The sequence below is a fragment of the Sus scrofa genome, chromosome 1 (genome assembly GCF_054392235.1).
Source record: "Sus scrofa isolate SSC_HxYL_T2T_F1_AM1 chromosome 1, Sscrofa_HxYL_maternal_Yorkshire_Landrace_v2.0, whole genome shotgun sequence".
In the NCBI taxonomy this organism is placed as follows: domain Eukaryota; kingdom Metazoa; phylum Chordata; class Mammalia; order Artiodactyla; family Suidae; genus Sus; species Sus scrofa.
In genome coordinates, this window is record NC_139383.1 from 170,113,906 (window position 1) to 170,137,051 (window position 23,146).

The window sequence follows — 23,146 nt, forward strand, 5'->3', positions numbered from 1 at the left end:
TGCCTCTTCATCAAGAACATAAACTCAAGGTCATGCACTAAACTTCTTTGGATCCCTACAAGCCTCAGCTGATCACAGTTTAATAAATGTATTGGTCAATGTAAAATATTGAATATCAACTATACTCAAGTCACTGCTCTGGGCAATGAAAATATCTGGCTAAATTTCCACATGAATTAATAAATTTGAAGCACTGAAAGGCACAGGCAAGAAAAATGGCAGTCAGGCAAGAGATTAATTTAGGAATCTATGTGATCCAGACAAGAGTGGAAAGTCTCATTCAGCTGAAAGCAGTGAACCTAATAAATTTTAGAGATATTCTATCGATTTTTTCTTGTTAGAAGCCAGAGGAAGGGAGTTCCAATTATGGCTCAGTGGGTTAAGGAACCAACTTGTCTTTGTGAGGATGCAGATTTGATCCCTGGCCTTGCTCAATGGGTTAAGGATCTAGTGTTCCCACAAGTTGCGGCATAGGTCGCAGATGTGGCTCAAATCAGGTGTTGCTGTGGCGTGGGCCACAGGTGCAGCTCCAATTCAACCCCTGGACCAGGAACTCCCATATGCCACAGGTGCCGTTGTAAAAAGAAAAAAAAAAAAAAAAAAAAAGAGAGAGAGAGAGAAAGAAAAAGGAAAAAAGAAAAGAAAAAGAAAGAAGCACTAAACCCAATTCCAACCTAACTGGGAGGAACTCCTTTCTAAAGTGGAAGAGATGGGAACTTTGGCAGATTGTAATCATGACATCTTAGCATTGGTGATACTGAGAAAGCAACAGTGAGCACAGTGAGATACATACTCTTTCAGAGTTCTGAGAAAAGATACGTAAGATGTTACAAAAAAAAAATTTTAAAGGAGAAAGATGACTCAAAAAGGCTGTAGCCTGTAAGTTAAATTATTAAATTCAATCGTAAATGACTACTTGATAAGCTGCTTTATAAAAATTTGAAGTCATGATAAATACAGAATAAAAGAAATCCATCACTGAAAGGTCTAAATTGCTTGTCCTGCCCATTTGACCACCTAGTGTGTCTACTGTACAAAGAACTGGCTCATCCCAAGTAATTACAATCTATTTAGCGTTAATAGCATTGGCACAACTTTTATCTTTCAATCTAACTGGAAAGTAAAACAATTACCAAATGGCTCAATTGGGAAAAAAACAGGGGGAAAATATAATCAATGTGTTTTATATATTCAAGAAAGTAATATTAAATACAAAAGATCAAATTAGCTCATCAGGTAGATCTAGTAGGAACATTGCGATGACGCTACAACAATTTATCAAATGCTAAGACTTCCTTAGAGCCCATTTTATTCAGTTAACAGAAGTTCTAAAGTTTGTGCTATGTCTGCATTTTTAAGAATATTTAAGAAATATTTCTTAGGATGCCACTATAGGCCTAAATTTAAAAACTAAAACTACAAAACTTCTACAAGAAAATTTATGAGGAAAATTTTGCAATCTTAGGATAGGCTCATATTTCTTATTTAGGACACAAAGAGCGTGAATCATTAAAGGAAAAAGCCTGATTAAATAGAATTGATGAAACTAAAAACCTTTCTTTATAGGACATATTGTTAAAACAAAAATGAAAAGCAAACCAAACTGGGAGAAAAATTTTGCAAAACACATATTTCATAAAGGACTTGGGTCCAGAATATAAAAAGAACTACAACTCAATAAAAAGACACAAACAGGTATTTCACAAAAGATACAATAATGGCAATATACTGCTCCCCCCCAACATATACACATATACCAATGGCAAAAAGCTCAGAAAAAGAAGCTCAGCATCACTAGTTCCCAAGAAATGAAAACTAAAACCACAATGACATACTACCACATTCTCACTACAGTGTTAAATAAAAAGCCTGAAAAAAAGCAAGTATTTGGGGATATATAGAAATTGAAACTCTATACACTGTTGATGGAATTTTTTTTTTTTTTTTTTTTTTTTTGTCTTTTGTCTTTTGAGGGCTGCACCTGCGGCATATGGAGGTTCCCAGGCTAGGGGTCCAATTGGAGCTGTAGCTGCTGGCCTACACCACAGCCACACCAACACCATATCCGAGCCACGTCTGCGACCTACACCACAGCTCATGGCAATGCTGGATCCTCAACCCACTGAGCGAGGCCAGGGGTGGAACCCGAAACCTCATGGTTCCTAGACGGATTCGCTCCGCTGCGCCACAATGGGAACTCCCGGTGATGGAAATTTTAAATGATACAATCACTTTGGAAAAACAGTTTGACAGCTTTTTCTAAATTAAGATATATACAAACTATATGACCCAGCGATTCCATTTGTAGGTATTACCCAAAAGAAATAAAAACATATGTTCACACAAAATTTATACAACAAGCATGTTCATGGCAGCTTTATTCACATAGACCAAAACTGGAAAAAACACAAATATCTAAGAACAGATGAATGGATAATCCAAAAAAGAATGAACTATTAACACATAAAAACATGATGGGTGAATTTCAAAAACATTAGGCTGAGCAAAGGAGGCCAGACAGAAAAAAAAGTATGCTCTGCAAATGCATATATACAGAATTTTAAATGAGGCAAAACTTATCTATGGAAGTGGTTCTCAATTGGGGAAATTTTGCCCTCCCCTTCCTTGGCCAATGCTGGTGATTTTTTTTTTTCTGTCTTTTCAGGGCCACACCCAGGGCATATGGAAGTTCCCAGGCTAGGGGTCTAATTGGAGCTACAGCTGCTGGCCTACCAGAGCCACAGCCACGCCAGATCCGAGCTGTGTCTGTGACCTACACCACAGCTCACAGCAATGCCAGATCCTTAAGCCACTAAGCAAGGCCAGGGATTGAACCTGTAACCTCATGGTTCCCAGTTGGATTTGTTTCCACTGAGCCAGAACGGGAACTCCAAAATCATGATTTTTGATCATAGAACTAAAGTTATTTCAAGAAACTCTAATAGTAATACAAAGGCATTTAGAAGTCAATTTTTACTCTAAAACACTGTTATGATATTTACACTAAATTATAACTATTTCTATACAAAAAGTTGTGGGGTTTTTTGTCTTTTTTTTAGGGCCACACCCGTGGCATATGGAGGGAGGTTCCCAGGGTAGGGGTCTAATCAGAGCTATAGCTGCCGGCTTACACTACATCCACAGCAACTCGGGATCTAAGCCACATCTTCGACCTACACCACAGCTCACAGCAACACGGGATCCATGACCCACTAAGCAAGGCCAGGGATTGAACCTGCGTCCTCGTGGATACTAGTTAAGTTTGTTAACCCCTGAGCAACAACGGGAACTCCTACAAAAAGTTTTTAAGAGAACTTTTCACTTATACACAGTGATATCAAGTCAAAATAAGGTAGACTGAAAAGGTTAAGAAAGTCTTTTAAATAAAGTTAGGAAGTCAGGAAAAACCTATTTCTTCATCTCAATATAGTAGAAAAACATAGATGCAATTCATTTATGTTCAACAATAGGCCAGGGACTGTTTAAATTGTGAGGAATATAAAACTGTCTCTCAAGAAGTGACTATCTAATGGAAAAAAAATGATATTGTTAACAAATCAACTATAAAGGAGTTAAAAGCTACCGTTAAGGTGTGAAAGTAATATAATCAAAGAACCAATCAACTAAGCCTGGGGAGTGTGGGAAACATTTACAAAGATAACATTTTAGCTGGGTTTGAGGAAGCAGTTAGAGCTTATCAGGTAAAAATCATTATTAGATAGATCAGAAATCTTAAAACAAACAAAAAAAGCCAACTACCTAACAATTTTGTTACACTGCTCTTTGTTACATTTTATAGTCTTAAAGGTCACCGATGAGAAAATCTTTTCCAGAAACGGAAGATTATCCTATAATATTGACCAAGGAAGTTACACCTGCTGGGAAAATTCCACATTCAAGATAGAAATCTGTTTAAGGGTGTTCTTGTCATGGCGCAGCGGAAATGAATCCAACTAGGGCAACCATGAGGTTGCAGGTTCAATCCCTGGCCTCGCTCAGTGGGTTGAGGATCTGTTGCCATGAGCTGTGGTGTGGGTCACAGACGCGGCTTGGATCTGGCATTGCTGTGGCTCTGGCGTAGGCCGGCAGCTGCAGCTCTGATTAGACCCCCAGCCTGGGTACTGCCATATGCTGCGAATGCAGCCCTAAAAAGACAAAAGACAAAAAAAAAAAAAAAAAAAAATCTGTTTAGGATTTACCTTAAAGGAAAATGCACTCCTTGAACTTTCACTACTACATCTAAGTTAGGCAATCTAAATCTCTGGCACTATTCAAAAGTATAGACAAAAAATAATCAATTAGGCTACAATTTAAAACGTGTATATTTAACATTTATTAGTAAATTCCAATTGGCCTCACATAACACACTAAAACATCTCATACCATTAGTAAGGTAATATCTAAGATGCCTCTCAAAAGGGGGTTGCTGGGAACCTAGTATACATCCTTGATGGCACGTTTTAAAGCCATAAGAAATGCTTATAAATAAATGATGAATGAGGTAGATGATTACTGTACACTGCTAAAAATGACTATAACAAGGGAAAAAAAGTTAATTCCTAACTTAATGTAGAGAAGAAGGCCTGTGAGCTGGTGAGCTGCAGATACACTGCAGGTAGATAGAATTTGCCCGCCCTCCACCCTAGGCTTCCTAAAATTCTGGAAACCTACTGAAATTACGGAACTGAAATGGAATTAAATTGAGTTTATTTAAACAGAAAAAATTTTACCAGCAAAAAACCTAACTTTTAAGTAAGTCATCCTAAAGACAAAAGGTCTTCAAGTGGATCTGACTTTAAGGGCTAGCAACATTTCCTATTCTTTTCCCTCTTGATTCTGAGTCAAATAATTACTGCGAACAATTAAAGGAACACTTTTTCCTGGTAGTGGTGATTCAGGAGATTGTCGAAAATGGAAAAATGATTAAAGCGATAAACCAGGTTGCAAAGAAGTCTTTCTGGAGTCACGTAAAGCCAGTGAACTGGAAACTCTGGATAATTAATAGATACACACCAAGAGCGGAGCCAGGAGCAGGTGCAAGTCCAGCCAAGAGTTGGAGGCGGGCAGAGAACAGTCACTGCCATATCCTTTTGCTTCCACCACGAAAGACTACCCCCAACCCGAACCGTCTCTCTCTGAAACGTCCCTAATACTCAGTACCCGCCCAGAGGTACCCCCTCCTCCACAAGAACCTCTTACAATCCCAACTGCCCAGACAAGAGGCAGGCTGCTTTCACTTACTGAGCTGTCCCCCACCCGATGTCGTACTCGGCTCCCGACCTCCTGCGCCTCCAATGCCAGCTGCTCCAGGGATTCCCGGCGCCCCCATCCCAGGCGGGGTCCCACTCTGCCTCTCGAAGTTACCAGGATTGGAGAAGTAGTCGCGCAGCCGGGGCAGCTCGCGGCCGCTCTCCAACAGCTCCGTGTGCAGCTCCAGGGCTGTCAGCAAGTATTGATCGCGCAACAGCTGAGCCGCGATCGCATCAATTGACAATCTGGCGGGGGTCTCCCCGGTGCTCCCTAGTGTCACTGCAGTCGCTGACCCCTCCCCAGGGAGCCCTGGTCTTGCACTGCTTCCTAAGGCCACGGGATCCTGGGGCGATAGCGAGTCTGCAGAGCCAGGATCTAGGCCGCTCCCAGAACTGAGCCTAAGTCCTGCCCGCCGCTCGTCGGTCGCTGAAACCTCGTCGTCGTCCTCGTCTGAATCGCTGAGGAATGGATTCACGCCGCCGCCACCACCTCCAGGCGCCATCGCCGCCATCTTACACTGTCAGGAGTGTGGGCGCCTCCCTGTCTGGATCAGACAGGCCGCAGCCTGAATTCCAGCTAAGCTTGAGCAGGCACTGTGCACCTCCACAGCCCCGGCCTCACTAGGTCCCGCCTCCTCACCTGGAGACAAGGCCCAGGCTCGGAGGCAAATGGTCCGGATGCAGCGCAGTAGCAACAGCAGCAGCCGCTGCCTTAGCAGCAGCTGCACCAGCAGCCGGGCTCTGCAGGCGTCTTCCTGGTCCCCAGTCTCGCGAGAAATGGCGCGGGCCCTGCCCCTCTTTCTGCCCCAGCCCCGCCCCTCCCCGCCCCGCCCGTTCTCAACCCCAGCCAGCAAAGATTGGGAGCCCCGCTCCCAGCTCAGAGGCAAAGCCCCTCCCCCACTCCTATTTTATTGGCCGATGGAGGGGGGCGGGGACTGGAGTTACGGAGTACGGGCCCAAGAATTATCGCGAGAGCAGCTCTGGTCAGGTAAGTATCGGGGGCGTTCCACGATAAGGGGCAGTTATGACGGTGGCCTAGGAACGTTCTCTTGGCTTTCCTTTCGGGGACCTAGGGGAACTCTGCTACAGAGCTGGATCGGCCTTCGCGCTGAGAAGACCTCATTCCTGAGATCAGGCCTCACCTGGATAAGCCCAGGTAAAGTCAGGGGACTAGAGAGGAGAGGTGTGGTGGTTCTGAAGCTGGCCTCACGGCCTCTGACGCGCTGCTTCACTTTTCCTTAGGATACTTCGCTTTTTCTTACTGTGTGCTGCTAATGACATGTTCTCCGCAAGTGTAGCAAGTGCCCAGGGCAGGGGCAGCAGTCTGAATGTGGCTTCTGTTCCTTGCTTTCTCACCTTAGGCCTGGGGACCGCCTACTTACCACCGAGTTAGAGGTAGAGCGGTATGCGGTAGGGTGAGGGTATGGGAGGTGGAGGGAGTAAATAGAAGACAGAACTCAAAGGTTTGGTTGGGTAAAGTTATATTCCATTGAAGCAGTAAAGTATCTCCTTTAGCTCTGTGAAAAAATACAAATAGAGTATTCTTTCATATCCTTAGGGCACGTTATTGGTTCATGTAAATGTATGCCAACATTTAAATGTAGGCTTAATTTCAGTTTACCAGACTCGGTAAACTAAAATTTCATTGGAGTGAAGTTTTGGGTTTTTTGTTTTGTTTTTGGTAGAAGTGTTTTGATGTTGTTAGTAGTAAGAATTTGAAGTATTTTTTGAATAGAATATTAGCTCCTAATGTTTGAATTCTAAATTGTTGTGTGTCTGCCATATATTGAAGAAAAGCATGGGGAAAAAAATCCCAGATCTTAGGGAAATTATGTCAAAATAGGCTACGCGCTGTCCTGTTACATATTTCTTAGCAAAAAAGATTGCTGATCCTCATTGTAACTAAGTTTGTCAGAGAGATTGAAAATGGAACCAATGTAATGGAGGAATGGTAGGGATTAGGGAATGTCATGGAAAGGGCATGATTAGAAATGGATTGGCTATATACAGCATTTCCATGTCTGTAATGCGGCATTTTAGAAATCTTTTGTATTTAAGGTCCCTGCACTTAGAGTCCTCCCTTCAAGGATTATGCTTATTGAGCTGAAGAGCCTAAAGCTCATATCCCAGTTTTGGCAATTATTTGCTGTGAGACTTTAAAATTAGAGTTCCTTAATTCTCTCAGCTTCATCTGTCAAGGGGATACTCTGAAAGTTCACAGAATTAGGAATATGCTTGTCACAGTACCTGGTGCCTAGTATACAATAAATCTGTCGTTATAGTCAGTTATCAATTAATGTAATATTAGTATATATTGTGAATATTTGACAGGTTTTTAAAAATAAAGCAAAGCAAACCCAATGTCAAGTGTTTAGTAACTACAGCCAGAAAAAGCAGTCAAGTTAGTAGGCCCCAAAGGGACTATCTTTAATATAGGGTCTGATTTCTAGAATGAAAGTTGAAAATAGATTTAAAATGTATTTCCTCAGAGAGTTGTCAAAAGTTGTATGTAGAAGTTCTTCCATGATTGACTTCCTAAAACACATCAGTAGTTTCCTGAGTCTATTTTGTATCCTATAATCATGGACTTGTTTACCTTCCAACCCCATAACAAATCAACTGGCCATACTTCTCAGTAAGTACTTTTCTTTTCCACAGTACATAGAGGTTTACTTATCAATTTAAAATGTTTAAGAAATAGCCCATACCAGAATATTAATAATTGCTGATCTCCACTTAAAATAATTTGCTGTTAATATTGTTGGGAAATTTTCCTTCTGCTTAGCAAGATTTACATTAATCTAGATCTTTACAGCTAATGTTTCATTGAATAATCAGAATAATCGTTGAAGTTTCTATTTTAGTGATGAAAATATAAAAGCACTTTTTCAAACATGTCAGTCATGTTCATATTGTATAAGTTTTTTTTTTTTTTTTTTTTTTTGGTCTTTTTGCCATTTCTTGGGCTGCTGCCGTGGCACATGGAGATTCCCAGGCCTGAGGTCTAATCTTAGCTGTAGCCACCAGCTTACACCAGAGCCACAGCAACGCAGGATCCGGGCCGCATCTGCAACCTACACCACAGCTCACAGCAACGCCAGATCCTTAACCCACTGAGCAAGGTGAGGGATTGAACCTGCAACCTTATGGTTCCTAGTCGGATTCATTAACCACTGAGCCATGACGGGAACACCCATGTTCGTATTTTTAAAAAATTATTTTTTGCTTTAATAATCTTAAGATAACCACAGGTAATATCTTAAATGCAAGTTTTTCAATGATTTAAAGTTTTATAAATGTCTAGTCTTTATACACTTATACATTCTAATTTTTTAACATTGTTTTTCAGTGTGTGGTAGACATCCCACAGACATAAGCTAAATAAATTTTATTGGTACGTGCGTATGTGTATTTTAAAATTTGTAGTAGTTATTCATCTGTTTTGGTGATTTCCAAATGACTCATCCATGATAAAGTTTTCTTCTTCACTAAATATGAATAAAATGATTTTTTTTTTTTTTTTTTTTTGTCTTTTTATTGCCGCACCCAAGGCATAGGGGGTTCCCAGGCTAGGGGTTGAATCAGAGCTGTCACTGCTGGCCTACATCACAGCAACAACGATGCCATATCTGAGCCTTATCTGCGACCTACACCATAGCTCATGGCAATTCCGGTTACTTAACCTATTGAGCGAGGTCAGGGATCAACCTGCATCCTCATGGATACTAGTAAGATTGGTTTCCACTGAGCCATCACAGAAACTCCTAAAATGATTTTTTTTAAAGAGAAATATTAAGTAATAATGCTTAAAATGCTTAGCAATAATAAAATAAGTAGTATGTGAAGGATGATATTTTGGAATCACTGTAATTTTATGTATTGTAAATGACTTAAACATAAAACTTGTTATTAAGTATCCTTCACAGTTCATGTGTATGTTCTGCAGGAATAAATAGAGAAGCAAGGCAGCCTCTAGTGGCTGTAGTGCATATTACATATACCTTTGAAATGATAATCCTAAGTAATTTATTTAGCAAACATTTGAGTCCTTACTAGGTGCCCAGAACTGTGATGAATGCTGGAAAAGGTCTGTCTTGCTATCCTGGAATCAGGGTTAAGTGATAGAGGCAGACATTACTACACATAGTCAAAGACATAGCTATTTAGTTATAAACCAAAGTAAAGGTTTTGGCTTCTGATTCAGTCTGCATCATCCCTGAGGAAGTGATGTCTGAAAGTGCAAGGAAACTAAGAGAGGGACTTGACTAGGGATCCCACTGTTAATATACAATAGAGCTAGACTTTTACATTGGCTGTTACAGGTTCAAGGTCAAAATTCTCAAATGTTTGTTTCACTACTTCAATAAGCTTTTGAGTAGTAGATATTTTATATTATCCTTTAACACATAGACTTTGATACTTTATACAGAAAAGTTGTATAATAGCAATGGGGAAAAGAACTAAGTCCAGGAAGTTATTTGTAAATGCAAATGAAAGTGAGAAATGATATAGATGTTTCCTTATTTATAAGCATGGTAAGGAGAGTGCCAAGGTTGCCATGGCAAAGAGGAGTATTTAAATCATGTGAACTTCTGTACATCTAGATAGAGATCCTCTGTACTTTAATTCTAAAAAGAGTTTAAGATTGAACTGAAATGAATTAAGTGCTTTAAAAATGACCTACTTTGGATAACTACATATGATACCTCATCAGTCTATCGACTGAGTCTGACCCAGAGGATGGAAAAAAAAATAAGAAGTAAAGAGAATATTATGAACAATTTTGGAATAATAAATTTGACAATTTGGATGAAATGGACAAATGGACAAACTACTTAAAAGATACAACTACCCAAAACTCACTGAACAAGTAGCAAATAATCTAAATAATCTTAATATCGCTATATGAAGAAATTGAATTTAAAGTTAAAAACCTTCCCATGAAGAAAACTCCAAGCCAGAATTGATGAATTCTGTTATACAGTAATGGAAGAAACAAAACAAATTCTATACAAACTCTTCCAAAAAATAAAAGAGGTAGCAACACTTCCCAATGCATTATTGATACCAAAACCAGGGAAAGACATGGCAAGAAAAGATTATAATCTAATATCTATATAAACATTGTTTTGGGAGTTCCCGTTGTGGCTCAGCGGTTAGCAAATCCGACTAGCGTCCATGAGGATTCGGATTCGATCCCTGGCCTCGCTCAGTGAGTTAAGGATCCAGCGTTGCCGTGAGCTGGTGTAGGTTGCAGATGTGGCTCAGATCCCACGTTGCTGTGGCTGTGGTATAGGCCAGTGGCTACAGCTCTGATTAGACCCCTAGCCTGGGAACCTCCATGTACCACAGATGAGGCCCTAGACATTCAAAAACAAAAAATACTGCTTTAAAATGCTAATAATATTTTAGCAGATAAAATCCAATTGTATATAGAAGGTATAGTATTTAATGGTCAGGTGGGTTTATTCTGGGAATGCAGCCTTGGTTTAATGTTTGAAATTCAATCAGTATAATTCACCACATTGGGAGATTAAAAGAACAAAACCAAATGATCATGATCATCTCAATAGATGCAACAAAAGCATTTGACAAAATCCAACATCCATTCACAGTTTAAAACTCTTTCCATGTTGAGAGTAAAAGAGAACCTCTTTGACTTAAGAAAGAAGGTCTACAAAAACCTGGAAAAAACTGACAACTTTTACCCTAAGATTGGAAACAAGGCAGGGATTTCTGTTGTTATCACACCTATTCAGCATTACACTGGAAGTCCTAGACTGTACAACAAGCATGAGATGTAAGTAAAAAACGTAGAGACTGACAAAGTAGAAGTCCTTGGTTCACAGGTGACATAATTATTCTTTAGAAAATCAAAAGGCATTTACATAAAAGCTGCTATAAACTAACAATTTTTAATATTGCAAAATGCAAAATAAATATATAAAAATCAGTGGCAATTTAAGAACTAGCAAGGAGATATTGAAATAAAAAATACTATTTACAATAATATCAAAAAATGAAACATGTAGGGATGAATCATAGAGGCTTGAGGAAACTTAAGTGTGATGGGTGTGTTCATTATCTTGAGTGATTATTGTGCACTTTAAATATGTACAGCTTATTACAGGACAATTATGCCTCAATAAATCTATAAAAATGTTATAAAGAACATTATTTGGACACTTCAAAAATTTGGAGTATAGATGGTAGATTAGATAAAATACTGATGTTGAATTTATTGAAGTTGATAGCTCTACTGTAGGTATATAATGGAGTATCACTGTTCTCAGGAAGTAAACCCTGAAGTATTTAGGGGTAAAGGGCCATAGTGTATCTTCAGATGGTTCAGAAACAATATTATGTGATTCTACACACATGCACACACACACAGGAGGGCTAAGTTTGTTTGTTTGTTTTGTCTTTTTAGGGCTGCACCCGTGGCATATAGAGGTTCCCAGGCTAGTGGTCGAATTGAAGCTACAGCTGCTGGCCTACACCACAGCCACAGCAACGCGGGATCCGAGCTGTGTCTGTGACCTACACCACAGCTCACGGCAAGGCCGGATCCTTAACCCACTGAGCAAGGCCAGGGATTGAACCTGTGTCCTCATGGATACTAGTCAGATTCGTTTCTGCTGAGCCATAACAGGAACTCCAGGAGGGGTGAGTTAAAGAGGTAAGGCAGAGACCAGAGAGGCAAGAGAGAGAAAATGATAAATCAAGTGGGGAAAATGTTAACATTAAATGTATATGGCTAAGGGGTATATGGATGTTTGTACCATTATTGCAACTTTTCTTTAAGTTTGAAATTATTTTCAAATTGAAACATATTAAAACTCTATACTAAAAGTGCTATCACAGAAATTTTGTAAGTGGGGCACACAAATACAATAGCCAATAGAAAAATTAATTCAACTTAATCAAAATTTAAAAGTACTGCTCTTTGAAAAACAGTTAAAAAAATGAAAGGGGAAAAAAGGGTTAAAAATGTTCATTAAACTCAAAAAGTTGCTCAGCTTTATTGGTCATCGGGGAAATGTAAATTAAAACCACACTAGGTTACCACTATACTCCCACTAGAATGGACAAAATTAAACAGATTACAATACCAAGTGGGAATGAAAAGTGCCCACAAAAGGAGGAATTGTATGGGTCCAAGGTGGTGTCAGTTATGCTACCAGCCATACAAAGCTTAAGTTAATGTTAAATAATAATTTAAAAAATCTGTATAAAGTTGTGAACCTCTAAAAATGTAGATAGGATAAAAATGTAAGAAACTATTAACAGATTTTTCTTTCTTTCTTTTTTTTTTTTTTTTTTTTAAATTTTATTTTATGGCCAAACCCATGGCATGTGGAAGTTCCCAGGCCAGGGGTTGAATCCCAGCCACAGCTGTAATTTAGGCCACTGCTGAAGCAATGCCAGATTCTTTAACCCACTGGACAGGACTGGGTATCAAACCCACGCCTCTGCAGCAACCCAAGCCGCTGCAGTCGGATACCTAATCCACCGCATCATGGGAGCTCCCAGATTTTTCTTTAGGTAGTAGAATTATAGGTAATTTTTCTCATATACAAACTTACCACAGTGATATTACTTTATTTTTATCTTCAGATTGCCATTGTTAAGGTGGTGCATGCTGTGTATTGGAAACTTATAGATCAGAAAAAGGAGAATACATGTTTATTCTGAGATGTTGCCTTAGATTGCAGAATAGCATCTACTCAGTAAGGGAGTTTTATAATTTGTGGAATATCTTTCATATTTGGTTGACTCTTGATTCTCCCAGGAAAAAAGTGGCCTGTAATTTGACCATTTGCTCTATTTTATTGCCTGATGATATACTTGACTTTTATATGGTTTTTTCCCCAATGTTTCAGTTTTTTATAGGGTATTTTTACCACTCTTTCTTAATGTAATTTTTCAGGCCAGGAAGAATAAGGTGTATCTGTAATTAAATCATCTTTGGTGTTTTTCAGCTGAGGGTCACTGTGTATTAATGTAGTCACATTACAAGAAGGACAAATTAGAGCACTTTGTTGTTTTTAATCTGGGGAGAGTTTCACCAACAAAAGCAAATTAGAGACTGGCATGAAGACCACTCCCAGGGACTCCTGTTGATTTTGGTAGTTAATGGTATACTTTAAATGTGTTATTTAAATGTTTCACATTGTTTAGTTTTCCTTCCCTAAGTATTTGTAAGCTCATCAGATTTGTAACCGAGTCATTTTGGTGGTCTCTGTAGTACCCAAATACACACTTATGTGCTTAATGTGTGCACAGAACATTTTTATTAAATGAATGAATATAGCCATCTGTTTTTTTTTTGTTTTCAGGGAACTAAAATAAAGTATTCTCTTAATGAGTGTAAATCATCTGAAGCTACTTTTTCTTTGCCATAATTCCACTAAGTGGACAAAATGCATGTTGTCTGCTAAATTTGGTGACATAGTCAAGAGAAGCTGGAACTTTCCTGAGCTAATATCCAAAAGTTAAGAAAAAAAAGCACAAACATTTAAATAATGTTAAATTCTGAGAATATCAATGGTTGTCACATGGGTAACCAAGAGCACCATAAGTTATCTTTTCTATTTTATATAGTATTTGACCTGACTGAACCCTAACTCATTTTAGGGCTCATTTAATTCTTTCTTTGTTTTTTGCTCCTGTATTAGTTTCTATTAGCTTAGTATGGACTTAAATTTGTTACAGTTTATTGGCGCTATATTATTATACTTGAACTTTTCCTTATACATATTATACTTGAACTTATACATAATATACTTGAACTTTTCCTTTTTGCTTGAGTATACTTTGTCATATATTTTATTTCTGTATTATCTTGTTGTTAAATAATGCTTGTTACCACCATAAATGAAGGTGAAATTGTAAGTTATGTAATATTTTAAGATACTATTCAGTCTACTTGTATATCTATATGTAGTTATCAAAACAAGTAAAAATATGATTGTATTAAAGCTTACCCAAATCTTATTTTGTTCCTTCTTTTCAGATTTTCTTGAAAATTAATTTGTTAAACTGGTTATGCTGCTGTACATTATTTTTGGATTGCTCATACATTTTGTGTTCTTCGCCTCCATCTTTGACATTTATTTTACATCTCCTTTGGTTCATGGAATGACTCCTCAGTTTACACCGTTGCCTCCCCCAGCAAAAAGATTAGTGCTGTTTGTTGCTGACGGCCTGCGAGCAGATAAACTTTATGAATTAGACGAAAATGGAAATTCTAGGGCACCATTTATTAGGTAAGCATATCAACTGGTACAAAGACATCTCTGGAAAATGTTATGCTCATACCGTTTATCTCATGTTGTTTAGAGGAGTGATGTGAGATATAGAATAGGGCACATATACATTTGACTTTGTCATAGAGATTTGTAAGTTTATTTCCTTCTAGGAGTTATTTATCTTATTGTGGAAGTTGGTATCAGGCGAATTGAAGTAAATGACCTTCTGCTTGGCCTAACTTATCCTACTTTCTGAAACCTGGCTTACAACTCACTGTATTATCTTTTTCTTATAAAATAAGACTGTTAAATTTTTAAGCAATGGCAAACATAAATACTAGTGAATTGCCAATTACAGTAGTACTTAACTGGAAAATATAGGCTTCAACTCAAAATACATTTTCTGTAAAATATAGAAAGCCTTTCTAAGTCTATATCACTATATAATGTAATTTGGATTCTATTAAGGGGCTTTGGAAAGAAATATTTCATTTTGGGGACTGATGGGGCTCCTGCAGTCAACTGTTCTTTTTTTTTTTTTTTTTTTTTTTTTCAATCTTTTTGTCTTTTCTGGGGCCGCTTCCGTGGCATATGGAGGTTCCCAGGTTAGGGGTCTAATCTGAGCTGTAGCCGCTGGCCTACGCCAGAGCCACAGCAACGCAGAATCCGAGCTGTGTCTGCGACCCACAACGCTGGATCCTTAACCCACTGAGCAAGGCCAGGGATCGAACCCACAACCTCATGGTTCCTAGTCAGATTCGTTAACCACTGAGCCATGACGGGAACTCCTCAACTATTCTTTTTCTGATTCTTGGCAAGCCCTTCAAAAGCCCTTTCTAATGCTTTTGTGGCGAGATTAAAACTCATATTCAAGTGGAAATTTTTCTAAAATTGTCTATCTTCCTCCTGTCCCTAACTGTCATCATTACTGTCTATCTTTTTACCTTATTTCACTTTGCTTTATAGTACTACTGAGCATGTGCAACTTCAGCTAAGGATAGGACTTTGTTTTGTACACCACTGTAGTATCTCCAGTTTCATAGTAGGCAAATAATAAATATTTTTTGACTACTAGAAGAAAGAATGAACCTGAATTCTGTGTTGAATTTCCAGGAATAAATTTATAGTGCCTCAAAGAAGTGTGTAATATACTAAAGGAAAAAAATAAATGAGCAACTCAGGGCAATCGGAAAATATGAGTAGGAAAATAAGATCCAATCAGGGTTAAGTTCACTACACAAAAATGTTCAGCATATTTCTATAAATAGTTTAAAATTTGGGGTGATATATTTGGTTGAATTTCTTAGTTGTCGATGAAAGAGAAATATAGTTCATTGCAAAATTAGTAAGGTAAAAGTATACTTGTTGTTAAACAAAGGCGAGCTTTTCTGATTGCACTCGTTTCCTTTGGCTGTTATGTAGAAGACCAAGGGCTCACAGGTGATGTGTCTTGTATGTCATTCTAGCTTCTTCTAAACCTGATTTTGTTCCTCACTTTGTTTTTTTTAAAAATATGATCTGATCAAAATGTTTTTCAACAGAGGCATCCAAAATTTGAAAGGATATATAATGAACATCTATATATCCTTAATCTAGATATATGTATTTTTAACTTTTTTCATATTTGCATTCTCTATTTTCTCTCTCTCTCACACACACAAACATACACACACACTCTTAAACTTTTAATTATCTTTTCCTGAATAATTTGAAAGCAAGATGTTATGACAGTTCACCCCTAAACACTTCAGTGTGTATCTACTAAAGACAAGGACTTTTTTTGACATGACCAGAATAGCATCATTACGCCCAAGAAAATTTAACCTTGACAGGGTAGCATTGTGTATATCAGTTATTTTTTTTCTTTTCTTTTCTTTTTTTTTTTTTGTCTTTTCTAGGGCCTCACCCTGGCATATGGAGGTTCCCAGGCTAGGGGTCTAATTGGAGCTGTTGCCGCCTGCCTATACCAGAGCCACAGCAACGCCAGAGCCGAGCCGTGTCTGCGACCTACACCACAGCTCATGGCAGTGCCAGATCCTTCACCCACTGAGCAAGGCCAGGGATTGAACCCGCAACCTCATCATTCCTGGTCAGATTTGTTTCCACTGCTCCACGGTGGAAACTCCCAGTTATTTCTTATATAACAAACCATTTCGATACTTTGTGAATAAAACAATAATAGTGTATTTTTTCTTAAGATTCTGTGCAGTGGTTGGGTGGTTCTTTGTCTCAGCTGGGCTCTGATGCTACTGAATATAGCTAATGGGAGGGCTAGAACTGGGCCTAGCTGGGACTGGGCTCAGCTGGAATCAGAAAGATTTCTTTCCGTCTTAAATTTTGGCTCACACTTTTGACTAGATTCCATCTGTAATAATCTTATTTTTTAAAACCTTAACAGAGCATTTGATCATAGACTATGTTAACTATTCCTCTGTAATACCTTTTAGGGATATCATAATGCATAAAGGCAGCTGGGGGATATCTCACACACGTGTGCCAACTGAATCCCGGCCAGGCCATGTAGCCCTGATAGCAGGGTTTTATGAAGATGTCAGTGCAGTTGCCAAAGGTATTTTCTATTTAGATGATTTTTATCACGGGAAAAATTTATTGCATAAATAGTGCTAATTCTTTTTTTTGCTTTTTTATTTGTTAAATGATTTTTATTTTTTCCATTATAGTTGGTTTATGGTGTCCTGTCAGTTTCTACTGTACTGCAGAGTAACCCGGTCACATATATACATTCTTTTTCTCACATTATCCTCCATCATAAATTTATGTTCCATCATAAATGACTAGATATAGTTCCCTTTGCTATACAGCAGGATCTCATTGATTATCCACTCCAAATGCAGTAGTTTGCATCTATTAACCCCATACTTCCAGTCCGTCCCACTCCCGCCCATCCCTTGGCAACCACAAATCTATTCTCTAAGTCCACGAGTTTCTTTACTGTGGAAAGGTTCATTCGTGCCATGCATTAGATTCCAGATATAAGTGATATCATATGGTATTTGTATTTCTCTTTCTAACTTACTTAGTATGAGAGTCTCTAGTTCCATCCATGTGGCTACAAGTGGCATTATTTTGTTCTCCTTTATGGCTGAGTAGTATTCCATTGTGTATACATACCACATCTTCTTAATCCATTCATCTGTTGATGGACATTTAGGCTGTTTCCATGTCTTGGCTATTGTGAATAGTGCTGCAGTGAACATATGGGTGCATGTGTCTTTTTCAAGGAAAGTTTTGTCTGGGTATATGCCCAAGAGTGGAATTGATGGATCATATGGTAGTTCTATTTTTAGTTTTCTGAGGCACCTCCATACTGTTTTCCATAGTGGTTGTACCAATTTATATTCCCACCAACAGTGCAGGAGGGTTCCCTTTTCTCTACACCATCTCCAGCATTTGCTATTTGTGGACTTATTAATGATGGCCATTCTGACTGGTGTGAGATGGTACCTCAGAGTAGTTTTTTTTTTGTTTTTTGTGTTTTTTTTTTTGGTCTTTTTGCCTTTTCTAGGGCTGCTCCCACAGCATATGGAGGTTCCCAGGCTAGGGGTCCAATCGGAGCTGTAGCCACCAGCCTACACCAGGGCCACAGCAACACGGGTTCCGAGCCGTGTCTGCAACCTACACCACAGCTCACAGCAACACCGGATCCTTAACCCACTGAGAAAGGCCAGGGATCGAACCCGAAACCTCCTGGTTCCTAGTCGGATTCATTAACCACTGTGTCACGATGGGAACTCCCCTCAGAGTAGTTTTAATTTATGTTTCTCTAATAATCAGTGATGTTGAGCATTTTTTCATGTGCTTGTTGGCCATCTGCATATATTCTTTGGAGAACTGTCTATTCAGGTCTTTTCCCATTTTTCCATTGGGTTACTGGCTTTTTTGCTGTTGAGTTGTGTAAATTGTTTGTATATTTTAGAGATTAAGCCCTTGTCAGTTGCATCATTTAAAACTATTTTCTCCCATTCTGCAGGCTGTCTTTTTTTTTTTTTTTTTTTATGGTTTCTTTTGCTGTGCAAAACTTGTCAGTTTGATTAGGTCCCATTGGTTTATTTTTGTTTTTATTTCTGGTGCCTTGGGCAACAGTCTTGGCTGTTGTGAATAGTTGTTGTGAATGGTTGTTTCCATGTCCTGGCTATTGTGCATGTCTTAGCTATTGTGAATAGTGCTGCAATGAACATAGGGGCACATGTATCTTTTTCAAGGAAAGTTCTGTCCATATATATACCCAAGAGTGGATTTTTTTTTTTTTTTTTTTTTTTTTTTTTTTTTTAGGGCTGCTCCCATGACATATGGAAGATCCCGGGCTCTGGGTTGAATTGGAGCTGCAGCTGCCGGCCTATGCCACAGCTTGTGGTGACTCCAGATCCTTAACCTACTGAGCAAGGCCAGGGATTGAACCCACGTCCTCATGGATATTAGCTGGGTTCTTAACCCGCTGAGCCACAACTGGAAGTCCTAAGTAGTGCTTTTTGAATCTTTGAGATCTTTTTTTTTTTTTAGGCCATGCCCACAGCATGTAGAAGTTCCTAAGCCAGGGATCAAACCCATGCCACAGCAGTGACCCAAGCCACTGCAGTGACAATGCTGGATCCTTAACCCATTGCGCCACAAGAGAACTCCTGTTTTGAGATACTTTTGACAAATATTTTAGCATGCCTAATTCACATAAACATACACTGGGATTGATTCAAGAATTAAGCTTTAGTATTTTATCATCCTGTGCTAGGGAAGAAATATAATTGGATGGCTCCATGGCTTTCCTAGATGTTAACTCTCCAAAGTTCAAAAGAGATTCTATGTTTTAGTAATAATTATCTATTTTAAGCTTTTTTTAAAAAAAACTTGTATTATATATGTCAAAAATCTATTCTTAGTTTTATGCTTGTTCTGCAGTTAATCCTCATTGTTGTTATTTGAAGGATACTTCTTTAGGATCTATGCTAAAACTTCACCATTATTTATTACTTTTTTTATTGTTTGCTTCTTTTCTCAACTACCTGAAGGATGGAAGGAAAATCCTGTAGAATTTGATTTCCTTTTTAATGAAACCAATTACTCATGGAGCTGGGGAAGTCCAGATCTCTTGGTTATGTTTTCCAAAGGTAGGAGTCACGGATTATATTTTTTCTGATACTAAATAGGTAATCAACATGGTAATTTAAAATATATACTCTAATTTATTGATTTTGAGACACATGTTTTTACATATTTAACAACTCTGAAATAAGAATGTGTATTAAAGTGGATAGATGTGTCAGTGTGATTTTTTTCCCTTCTTAGTTGTACTGGAAATGTTAGCATGTTATACAGTTTTTAGTACCTTGGATGTGATGAAATGGTCCGTGGCATGAACATCTAACAGCTTTTTAATCTTGAGCAAGTTAGATAACATCTCTGAATTTGAGTTTTCTTTTTTGTAAAATAAGATAATGATTTCTATCTCCTAGGTGTGTTTTTGGTATTAAATATAATTCATGTGAAACATTTAGCAAAATGCTTATTGTAATGATGATAACTCCTCATTATGATGATGATGTTGATGTCTGGTTGATTTCCCTTTGATAGATTATTATTAAGAAGTTAGTCACATGAAGTTTTAAATATTAAAAATTATAACTTCTATTTTCATATATTCAAGATCATGCCATTTGAATTTTTTATACTTGTTTCCGTGTGTGAATCTGCAAGTATTAGAATCTCTCTCTCTTTTTTTTCTTTTTTTAAATATTTTTGGCCATGCTCATGGCATGCAAAAGTTCTTGGGCCAGGGATTAAACCTTCGCCATAGCAGTGACCAGAACCACAGCAGTGCCAGTGCCAGATCCTTAACCCACTGAGCCACAGGGATGCTCCAGTATTAGAACATGCTTAGAATTAGAAAATTCGGAGTTCCCGTCGTGGCGCAGTGGTTAACGAATCCGACTAGGAACCATGAGGTTGCGGGTTCGGTCCCTGCCCTTGCTCAGTGGGCAGTGGGTTAACAATCCGGCGTTGCCGTGAGCTGTGGTGTAGGTTGCAGACGCGGCTCGGATCCCGCGTTGCTGTGGCTCTGGCGTAGGCTGGTGGCTACATCTCCGATTCAACCCCTAGCCTGGGAACCTCCATATGCCACGGGAGCGGCCCAAGAAATAGCAACAACAACAACCAAAAGACAAAAAAAAAAAAAAAAAAAAAAAAAAAAAAAAGAATTAGAAAATTGATTTATATTATTTCCAAAATCAGTTAGATTCCATTTGAATTTTATGTAATTAAATGCTTTTTAATGAGACCATTGTGGTCATTTCACCTAATAAAAAGGTTTTGTATTGTTAAACTTAGCTATGGGTATAATGATAATAATTGGAATTATTGAAGATTATTATATATCTCAAAAGCAAATAGGTATTCAGAATTTTCTGTATCATATTCACAGAACATTATTATGTAGAGCAGGTTGAAAAACTCATACTACTTGCCATTTGTACACTCCTTTCTTTGAAAAGCAGTTGAGCTTTTTGGGAGACTGGTGGTGGTAAAGATAGATTAAATTGCCATGGCTTAACAAACTTACCTTCCTGGTTCTGGCTACAGTTGATAGGACAGGTCCAGTGTCTATCTCCAGATAATCCAATAGGAATGTTCCATTTCTTATGATAACCTACAGACCCACCCAGATCTTTACTTAGGATGTGAGAAGTAGAATGGCTGAGCAGTAGAATAGTATGGTTAGAGATGAGCTGATACTATGAAATTGTCATTATTTTGTTATATTTCTTCCTTATGACCTATAAGAGCCTGTCTAACTCAGAAATTCACCAATTTAATTAGATTGCTAATAAAATCTTACTGATGTATAAGATTAATATATTTGTTGACCCTTTCAGACTATTTGGCAATAAGCAATATTTATTCCTTTATATTAAGAAGAATGTACATATTATGAGGAAATGTTTATTGAAATATTTGAATTTTCTTCTTGGTTAAGGGATTTTATAAAATAAATGATTTAATCTATTTTAGATTGTACCTACTAACTAAGATGCACAAATTCTTTGAATCGTTTAATCCCTATAGGGAGACAAACTTTGGTGTTTACTTTTGTGTTATTGTGTGTTAATTAGCACTGTGACTTTGGTAGGTTAATTAACTCACTTGTGATTTATCTGTAAAATTAAAATATGTTGTTGGGAGAACAAAAAGCAACAGCATATATTAAAGCATGACACATGAAATAAATATTAATCATTCCTCCTATTTTTCTCTTTCCCATCGTAATATAGACTGCTTTGTGAAAAATTCTGGTTGCTCACAAAAATATTTAGATGGTTGTTTCATATTTTATGGCAGTTTAAAAGATTATTAACACTTTCCCCCCAATTTCCTTTTTAGGGGCTAAAAGAAATAATGTTTTTCCATGTAGTTATGATGCCAGCAGTGAAGATTTTGGTGCCCAGGATGTAACAAAACTGGATACCTGGGTTTTTGATAATGTTAAGGTATGTGCTATTGAGTGGCTAATCTACAGGACACATATTTGTACCTAATGTACTAGAAACTGATTTGTTAATAAATACTTCTTAGTTTTTTCTACTTGTATGAGCTTGAAGTTCTTTATTGTAGCATACTATTTTTAAAAGACTAGATTCTAAGAAATTACACATTCTACAATAAGCAATTAATAGAGGTTTAAAAATTTTTTTCAAAGTTAACCCTTTTAATTTCTGTGTTTCTGATGGTAAATTGAGCCCTTCATTAAACTCAGGAAACCTGCATTTCATTCCTAATTCACTCAATCATTGTAGGGAAACCTTCTTGATCTTTTGTTGACCACAGAACGAATCTCTTACAAGTAGTAGGACCATGTGATTTGTGGGAAAGTCTTTTGAAAAATGCTTTCAAATCTAATGCATTTATTATAACGTAATATAGACTTTTTTTTTTTTTAAGGACCATACCCATAGCATATGGAGGTTCCCAGGCTAGGAGTCAAGTTGGAGCTATAGCCACTGGCCTGTGCCACAGCCACAGCCACAGCTGTGCCAGATCCAAGCTGCGTCTGCAACCTACACCACAGCTCCTAGCAATGCTGGATCCTTAACCCACTGAGTGAGGCAAGGAATCAAACATGCGTCCTCATGGATGCTAGCAGATTCATTTCCATTGAGCCACGACAGGAATTCCAATATAGACATTTTTGTTAGTGTGTAAATAGTATGTGTCTACGTATTTCTTTCTATTAGTAGGAATTAAGTACTCAATATATTATTTGATAAAGCCTATTTCTTGTGTCAGAATCTTTCCCTGTGAAATTTTCTTTTTTTCACTTAACACATACTTTGTCAAAAGGGAAAACCTTCAAGTTAAATAAAACTTTTTAAATAAAATAGTTAGCAAGTTACTTTGCTAAGTACCACTTCTTAATATAATTGACATGTTAGCACCTTGGCTTCTAATTTCATAAACATAGCTAAAAATGCTCCAAAATCATAGATTTGATTCCTTGCGGACAGGCAGATATAGCTAGTGGCTGGCCTGATTTTATGCCTTTTTTTCCTTCCTTATTTCAACACTGCTAGTATTGGTATATGACAATCACCAGAAAAAAAAGATTTGCCTACAATTTTATAAGATAGAGATATGTACATT

General features: G+C 37.8%; 2 protein-coding genes across 30 annotated transcripts in view; one reads left to right on the plus strand and one right to left on the minus strand.

Annotated features, from left to right (window-relative positions):
* The window catches only part of RELCH (RAB11 binding and LisH domain, coiled-coil and HEAT repeat containing), a 109,732-nt gene extending 103,704 nt beyond the window's left edge, over window positions 1-6,028 (minus strand). For all 18 annotated transcript variants that reach the window (XR_014815967.1, XR_014815978.1, XR_014815976.1 and 15 more), the window contains exon 1: window positions 5,242-6,028. Coding sequence is in view for 7 of the 18 variants with exons in the window: in XM_084977225.1 (XP_084833351.1) it covers window positions 5,242-5,761 (520 nt within the window). In the remaining 11 variants the exon portion in view is untranslated. The remainder of the gene's footprint in view (window positions 1-5,241) is intronic.
* A 158-nt stretch (window positions 6,029-6,186) lies between these two features.
* The window catches only part of PIGN (phosphatidylinositol glycan anchor biosynthesis class N), a 99,210-nt gene continuing 82,250 nt past the window's right edge, over window positions 6,187-23,146 (plus strand). For 3 of the 12 annotated variants that reach the window (XM_021099773.2, XM_084977283.1, XM_084977309.1), the window contains exons 1-5: window positions 6,187-6,237; window positions 14,266-14,518; window positions 16,948-17,069; window positions 19,525-19,623; window positions 21,890-21,996. In XM_021099773.2, coding sequence (XP_020955432.1) covers window positions 14,298-14,518; window positions 16,948-17,069; window positions 19,525-19,623; window positions 21,890-21,996 — 549 coding nt within the window. In that variant the 5' untranslated portion in view covers window positions 6,187-6,237; window positions 14,266-14,297. Of the gene's footprint in view, window positions 6,406-14,265; window positions 14,519-16,947; window positions 17,070-19,524; window positions 19,624-21,889; window positions 21,997-23,146 lie in introns of all 12 variants that reach the window. The other 9 variants (XM_021099768.1, XM_084977282.1, XM_084977300.1 and 6 more) reach the window with 3 other exon arrangements.